At 37.2% G+C, this 8,982-nt stretch overlaps 1 protein-coding gene across 1 annotated transcript; it reads right to left on the reverse strand.

The window, feature by feature from the left end:
- Nucleotides 1-4,196: 4,196 nt before the first annotated feature.
- On the reverse strand, nucleotides 4,197-5,189 carry LOC113334704. The gene has a single exon (XM_026580895.1). The coding sequence runs from the start codon at nucleotides 5,187-5,189 to the stop codon at nucleotides 4,197-4,199; it is 993 nt and encodes a 330-aa protein (XP_026436680.1).
- Nucleotides 5,190-8,982: the final 3,793 nt, after the last annotated feature.

The following is an 8,982-nucleotide window of genomic DNA, read 5'->3' on the forward strand; positions in this document are numbered from 1 at the left end:
AAATTTGAAATTTGGGGTTTTTGTGTCAATTTATAAAAATTGGGTTTTTTTTATCAATTTAGTTTAAGATGAGTTTTAAGGAATCCCAACATTTAAGTGGGGTTTTTGTACCATAAGTTTGGTCACCTTGGGTTTTTATGACTAGTTTTGTAATAGAAATGGAGAAGAAGACTGATGAGAGATTTTCCCTTTTAAGGTGCATTAATGTCTAAAGACGGTAAAAGAAAATCATAGTGGCATTTATGTAATATGTTAACATTTAAGGTGTAATTCAAACGTAAAAATATTTCTAATTAACCATCAATACGAAGTACAAACTTTTAAGAAAAATGATTGATTGCAACGCTGCTAGTTTTAAAATGTTCCACCAGCGATTGATATCTTTATTTATATTAAAATTTTGATTTATCTTATATCCTAAGGTTTTTGTTGTTCACAATCGAAAAATAAATAAATTAGAGTGTTTTGATGGTGCGCGTGTAATGCAAAATTATTACTAATGAAAAGCCATTCAAAGATTCTAAAGAACTGATTTTAAGGTCTCACAAAAACTATTTGAGACGATTCCTTTCATTCAGTATTTATGTAAGTTACAGAAGAAGGATTCAAAACCTATTCTAACTGATAGAACTAGTTTACAGGGTTGTTACAAGACTTGATACAATAACTGAGAATACATATGACTCGGATTACAGCAGACTTTGACTACTTGATACAACAAACTTGGACTATACACCTAAAGACTTGGATAGCAGGTGCAGCTCGTGCCATCACAATTGCTGAAACTATACACGACTTATACACGTCTAATACCCCCCTCAAGTTGGAGCATGGGGAGTGTCTGGACAAATTCCCAACTTGCTGACAAGACGTCGAAAAGAATCCACCCCAAGTGGCTTGGTGAAAATATCCGCCAACTGTGCCGCAGACGGAATATACAATGGTTTAATGAGACCAGAGAGAAGTTTTTCACGAACAAAATAATAGTCGATTTCGATATGTTTCGTCTGTTCATGAAAAACTGGATTTTCAGAGATATGAATAGCAGCTTGATTATCGCAATAAATTGGAATGGGTGTCGAAATTTTGACACGAAGATCAGTGAACAAATAGTGTAACCATTGCAGTTCAGATGTTAGCTTGGCGAGAGCCCGATATTCTGCCTCAGCAGAAGATTGGGATACAGTTGGTTGTTTCTTGGATTTCCAAGAAATAGGACTATTTCCCAACATTGTAAGATACCCTGTGGTAGATCCACGAGTAGTAGGGCAACCTGCCCAATCAGAGTCAGTATATCCTGCAAGAGATAAAGTACTTGTGGCAGAAAGAAAAATTCCATGATTAACAGTACCTTTAAGATAACGAACTACACGATGGGCAGCATCCAAGTGACCCGAACATGGGTGTTGCATAAATTGACTCAAGTAATTGACAGAAAAGGTAATGTCAGGACGAGTTACTTGAAGATAAAGAAGTCGACCTATTAGGCGACGATAAATACTAGGATCAGGTAGAGGATCACCAGAAGAAGGAAGGAGTTTTAGATGTTGTTCCATTGGAGAGGGAGAAACCTTGGCACCTAAGAGACCAGAATCATCAACAATGTCAAGAATATATTTGCGTTGACACAGAAAAATACCCTTGGGAGATCTGGATACTTCAATGCCCAAGAAATATTGGAGACGACCAAGATTCTTTAAAGAAAATTGAGATTCTAGGGTACGTTTGAGATTCTGTATAGCAGAATCATTGTTACATGTGATGATAATATCGTCAACATAAACTAGAACATAAATAGAGACAACCCCAGAATGAAAAGTGAAAAGGGAATAATCTGCACGAGATTGAATAAAGCATGCATTAAGTAAGGCTGTTGAAAATTTAGCAAACCATTGGCGAGAGGCTTGCTTAAGTCCATATATGGACTTCTTGAGCTTATAAACACGATCGTCCCCCTTTTTCTGAAATCCAAGAGGAAGTTTCATATAAATATCCTCAACAAGATCACCTTGAAGAAAGGCATTATTAACATCAAGTTGATGAAGAGGCCAATTATGAATGGAAGCTATAGATAACAAAACACGAAAAGTAACAAGTTTAGCAACAGGAGCAAAGGTGTCATGATAATCAATACCTTCCTGTTGTGTGTAACCTTTAGCCACGAGACGTGCTTTGTAGCGTTCAATCGTGCCATCAGGACGGTATTTAATTTTAAATACCCATTTGCATCCAACAGCAGTCTTGCCAGGTGGGAGAGTAGTGAGAGTGAATGTGTCGTTGTTCTGAAGTGCAGTATGCTCGTTGATGATGGCAGTTTTCCAATTTGGATTTTTAATAGCTTCCGCAAATGTGCGGGGTACATCATTAGTAATGACAAATGAGAGAAATGCACGATGTTGCGGAGTAAATTTATCAAAAGAAATAAAGTTTGTCAGAGGGTGTGAAGAACGAGATGTACACGGTGTGACCGAACATACAAAATCCTTCAAGCGGCTTGGCCGATGATGTTCTCGAGTTGATCTGCGCAAAGGAGCAGCAGGGGCAGGATCAATAGAAAGCAGAGAAGGAATAGTACTGGAGTCAGGTGCAGCAATAACATCTGATAATACATGCTGTGTGGACTGAGAAGGACTGACATGTGGAGAATGTATCTGGTGGTCAGCGGCTGGTAAGGAAGCAACAGGCGTGACTGTTGGAAACTGCGAGGAGCAAATAGGAGGACCATCAAAGTAAATGTCCTCTGAAGGTGCAGGTTTGAAAAAATCAGGAGTGGAAATGTGAGCATCTTTAAAAGGAAAAACATGCTCATGAAAGTTGACATCACGAGAGATATAAGTAGATTTTGTATCCAAATCCAATATGATAAAACCTTTATGATGATATGGGTAGCCAAGAAAAACACCCGGTTTATCACGAGAATCAAATTTGTTTCGAATGTGAGCATTTCGAGCATAGCATAGACAACCAAAAACTCGAAGATTACGATAATTAGGAGAAGTACCTAACAGTACCTCATGAGGAGATCGTTTTGAAAGAACCGGAGTGGGCATCTTATTAATAAGATATGCAGCTGTAAGAATACATTCACCCCAGTAAGAGATTGGCAAATTTGCTTGGAAACGAAGAGCACGTGCAACGGATAGCAAATGTCGATGTTTGCGTTCGACTATGCCATTTTGTTGTGGAGTATGGACACAGCTGCGTTGATGATGGATGCCATTATCATTAACCCAAGACTGAAATTCAGTGGACAAAAATTCAGACCCATTATCGGATTGGATACGCTGTAATACTGGTAAATAAGGTAGAGAATTACCTGTAGAGATTGATTGTAATTTTTGAGAATATTGAGTAATAACATGACGAGAAAAAAACTTGATAAACTTACAAGTTTCTCCCTTGGTGTGCATAAGATACACCCAGGTGCAGCGAGAAAAATCGTCAACAATGGTGAGAAAATACTTTGCACCAGTAAGAGATGGAGTGAAAAAAGGACCCCATATGTCACAGTGTATAAGTTCAAAACATCTTGTAGAAGAAATAACATTTTTATTAAAAGATAAACGAGTCTGTTTAGCCAGTGGACATACATCGCAGGAATTTGAAAAATTAGACTTAATATAGTCATGCGAGTTACATAGAAATTTAAAACGTTCTAAACTAGGATGGCCAAGACGACAGTGCCAAATGTCGAATGCCGTTTTATTGAAAAAGACTTTGTGCAATGTTGCTAGAGATGGAGAGACTCGAAGACGATATAATCCCTCATGAAGTTCACCCCGACCAATCACTGTGTTCGTTGACAGGTCCTGAAAGATAAAAGAATCGTGAGTGAGAAGTACAACACAATTCAATGCCCTAGTCAACTGACTGACAGACAGTAGATTGAATTTGAAGTTCGGAATATGATGAACATTTGATAACTTTAGAGTTGGTGAGAATACTACTTCACCAATGTGTTTGACAGTTGAATATGTACCGTCAGGAAGTTGCATTTGAATTAAGGAGGTAGCAGGTGAATAAGAGGTGAAATATGATAAGGAATTACAGATGTGGTGAGTAGCACCACTATCGACAAACCATGGTTCAAAAGAAAAGGTAGTGAATAGTTTACCATCAAAGTTAACACGCGGTTCCATTGTCACATCTTCAGATGGTGGATTGATCAAAGCAAGAAGACGCGAGTACTTCTCATCTCAAAACGCCGGGACAACAGGATGTTGAGCAGAGTGAGAATCCTGGGAAACGGCAGTAGTGTTTGCAGCAACGACAGGTGGTGCATAAGGCGATGGAAAACCATGTAAACGGTAGCATCTGTCACGCACATGACCGTGACGGTTACAATAATCGCAGTGTGGTCTAGGTCGCTTGTTATGACTGGTAGATGCACGAGCAGTTGGTGGAGCTTGACGATTGACATTGAGAGCAGCAGACTCAATGGTTGGAAGTGGACTGGCAGTGATATGTTTTTGTTCTTCTTCCTGCTGCACCATATTGAAGATACGGAGAGCAGTGGGGAATGGATTCATTAGCAGAATCTGACTTATGAGGTTAGAAAACCTATCATGCAAGCCTTGAAGAAACTCCATGGCTCTGTCACGTTCTAAGCGTTCAAGCAATGACTTACCAGCTCCACAAATACACACCTCAGTGACAGCAACAGGTGAATCATATTGATCCCACAGTGTCTTGATTTTTGTGTAATACAAAGATACTGACATCGATTCTTGTCGGATGGCAGCAATAGCAGATTTCAATCTAAACAAGATAGGTGCATTAGAGATACAAAATCTCACCTGTAAATCCTTCCATATTGCATGAGATGAAGGAGCATATAAACAGCTTGCCCGGATATCAGGTTGGCATGAGTTCAGAAGCCAACTCCCCACCAGATCGTCACACCTCTTCCAGCACTGGTAGGTGAGTTCATCAGTAGGAGGAGGAAGAGTACCATCCACGAACCCAAGTTTTCCTTTGGCATTGAGAGCCTTGGTGATTCCTCGTACCCAAGATCCATAACTGTCGCCCTGCAACAATGGAGAGAACAACACAGTGGCCGGGTTATAACTGGGATGTATAACATATGGATCAGAAATTCTAGGGTTTCCTGAGGTTGGAATGGATGTAGTTTCATGTGTGGGTTGATGATGAGGGCTTTCAGGTGGTGTTGGAGAAGTTGATGCAACCATTGTGAGGAGAAAGATAAGTATTATGCGGAAGATGAATTAGGTCCTAGGATGGATCAAGATGATACCATCAAAGATTCTAAAGAACTGATTTTAAGGTCTCGCAAAAACTATTTGAGACGATTCCTTTCATTCAGTATTTATATAAGTTACAGAAGAAGGATTCAAAACCTAATCTAACTCATAGAACTAGTTTACAGGGTTGTTACAAGACTTGATACAATAACTGAGAATACATATGACTTGGATTACAGCCGACTTTGACTACTTGATACAACAAACTTGGACTATACATCTAAAGACTTGGATAGCAGGTGCAGCTCGTGCCATCACAATTGCTGAAACTATACACGACTTATACACGTCTAATAGCCATTGCTACTTCATAAGCTAAGGAAAATTAAGAAACCTAAATCAACATTTTCAAGATATCAACAACAGAAAAATAATAATGGGAAATATTAATTTGATGTTTGCTTAGTGCTTCCTCATTTTTGAATAGAATGAATACACCATGGTACAAAATATGAGTAAGAAAAAAAACTTGAGCAAAGCCTTGTAAAACACTATCTCTTTACTCATTTCCCCATTGCATTTACTAAACTCTTTATTCACATCTTTCAATTTGTTAAGCTCTTCACTCATATCTTTCAATTTTCGTTGTTGATGCTCGAAAGAAGAAGTAAGTACTAAAAGCTTACCTTGCAACTTCTTTACTTCATCTTCCTGTGTTCCCTTACCGGCGGCCGGTAAGTTTTGTGTATCATGATCAGTTGTATCACCACCAGGTCCATCACCAATTGATTGAAAATAAAGACGGCGTATATTTTCTTGACTACATGTTTGTCGACATACCGGACATGTTGTATTGTTGGCAACGGAATATTCTAACCACTGTTGAAGACAAAGCTGGTGAAAGACATGGCCGCATATGGAGATTACTTGAAGATTTTCAGACAGAGGTTTTAAATCCTCGAAACATACCATACAAACACCGAATTCATTGTCACGAATGGCCGTTTTACTTGTGGAGGCCTGCCTAATAACCCCCGTGAGCTTCTCAATGAGAAAAAACGTAAATAGAAACAAAATGAAATAAAACAAATATACCAAAATGGCCATTTTCAAAGAGTTTAATTAAGCTATGATGAAGTTTATATGTGAAGAAGATGATTGAAGAAGGCTGTTACCATGATAGAACTGGGTCCATTGACCTTTTCGGGACATTAGGCATTATTAGGACATGTTTATTTTAATCATTGTTTTATGTCAAAAATGAATAATTATCCCAACTGGATTACATGATAACGTCAACAACGCATAGCAATTATTAGTTGAGTGAGAATTTGCCTTTCGATTTTTCTCTCTATATCACAAAACGGAAACTGAACCGGTCTTAGATTCTTGGGTAGGAATCAGCAGCACCCAGGGACGGGCCTATGAAGGGTTACCCCGGTTATAGCACGTCCGTGAATTTGGCCCAAAAAATATTTGGCATATGGAACTTGGTTTGATTTTTGTTTTTAGCCCGATTCTTATACTGACTAGCCCATTTGATTTTTCCGAGAAAGCCTAAAATTACTATCATCCCATCTGAGATATGGTATTTTATGTTATTTTTTCACTATTGTGTTATTGATTGAAAATTTGACGACACTAATTAATCCGATGAAAAATGCGAAGGTTTTATAGCATCATTCAAACATATTAGTCTCATTTTTGAATATGTAGTTATAAATTACAAAATAAACGTCTTAATATTATCTTTTACCATCCAAAAATTTTCGGCGGGTTTCAGCCGCGTTATACCAAATATAAGAAATTAGCCCTACCCTAAGTTAAATCTTGGATTAGTCCCTAAGACCACCCATAGATCTTGGTATGTCTAGGGTATCTATGACGGAGAGTCTGTATTACCTGAAAGAATGAAACCGACTTCACTATTGGAAAAATTAATATTCCTTCTGCTAAAAAACTAAGATAGTGAGTGAATCTACGACGGAGAGTCTGGATTACCTGAAAGAATGAAAACGACTTCACCATTGGACAAATTAATATTCCTTCTGCTAAAAAACTAAGATAGTGAGTTAATCGTATGTGATTAATGAACACCTCCACGAAGGATAAAAAGTATTAAATGAGACAAACACGACCCCTTCAACCAACTTTGTGTAAGATCTTTATTGTTACCTGAAGTCAACTAATGCAATAACAATTGTATGACAATAATTTGGTTCAGGAGGAAATATTATTTCGTCCAATTCAAAATAATAGGCCGGTTTCTCTATTATTTTGAAACGAAGAGAGTACATGACAATTCCACCTATCATGTTCTTGTTCCTTGTCTCTTCCCCATTTTTACGCTTGATGGATCAGTGTGAGTCTCAGTTTGAATTTGGTCCCGTGGTGAATGTTTCCAAACGAAAAGTTAGTCCTCTAGAGTAATTAAAGATCTGAGTTGGGATCCAATCAATGCTTACCACTCCCTGGATCAGCGACGAAGCCTCACTTTTTCCGGTGGGAGCAAAATTTATATGATAAAAGTTGGCACATCAGGGGGATATCCACCGGATGTTGCGCCATTTGTTTTGGTATTTTAATTGATTTATATTAGTGTAATTTAAGTGGATATCAAGGTATAGAATATTTTAATTGAATTGGTTTTCTGGAAAATTAGAAATTATATTGATAATAACCATAGAAATCAGGATCGGTTACATGAGTTGCTTGGGTTATGGTAACAGATATAATCAGACATCTTAGAACTAACAACAATAACAAATAAATCACCAAACTGAAAATTACAATCTATATTTCGGAAAAGGGTCTTATCCATTCCAAGAGATCGATTCAAAAGTAGAGTAACTAGGTTAAATTTCCTGGCTTGAATCACTAATCTTTCCAAACCTATCAACAAATCTGCAAAATACAGAGATGTTAGGATCCACAAGGGACCCAACCATTTCTCAATATGTGTTTCTCCATCATTATAGTAACATAGGTAGCGGAGGTTAAATGGTCTGATTTGGATCGCTAATCCAAACTCATTAATAAATCGGTAAAAAAAAACAGAAATGTTAGGATCCATAACTGATACAACCATTCTTCAAGGTTTGTTTCTTCAATATTAAAGTAACATATGTAATATGAATCATCAGGATCCGTTTTTTCTTGCTTGAATCGGATGGAATTGGTCGGTATCTTCGCCGGAATCCATGTCTTGTAGCTATCTTTTGGTGTCTTTGTTGTTGTGTCGGTTAGAGTCTTGGTTGTTGTTGATGATTCTGGTCTCTTTGAAGAAGTTGTTGTCGTTGCTTGTGTTCCAATGAGTTGGACTTTCCCATTAATAATGATGAAATTTATCTAAAACAAAAAGCTAGTTGAAAAGCTAATTCAGAAAGAAAAATAAATTAATCAAACTGATTTACAGAAGAGATAGAAGAAAAGAAACTTGAAACCCAATGGAAAAAAATAAAACTTGGATCTAGACAATCAAAACTAAAAATAAAACCTACAAAGATCTAATAGAAAGTAAATCTAAAAGAAAGAAAATCTGAGCAAGAAAAAATTCAGGTGTTAAAGGTTTTCATTGAAGCTTTTTCTAGGAGAGAGAGATGTTATTTTTTAGGAGAGGGATCCTTTTTTCAAATATGAGAATTTCGAGTTGAATTAAACATAGTGATTTATGCGCTTTTTCATATTTAGTTCATACATTTGATGTCGTTTTATAATTTAGATCCCATTAGGAGTTGAATTTTAATTTGATCACAAAAATTTTCCCTCGTAAGACATGTAA

Source organism: Papaver somniferum, unplaced genomic scaffold (genome assembly GCF_003573695.1).
Source record: "Papaver somniferum cultivar HN1 unplaced genomic scaffold, ASM357369v1 unplaced-scaffold_137, whole genome shotgun sequence".
NCBI lineage: Eukaryota > Viridiplantae > Streptophyta > Magnoliopsida > Ranunculales > Papaveraceae > Papaver > Papaver somniferum.

Coding starts and splice junctions, on each gene's coding strand:
- LOC113334704 (XM_026580895.1), bottom strand. CDS start 5,189: ATGGTTGCATCAACTTCTCCAACACCACCTGAAAGCCCTCATCATCAA.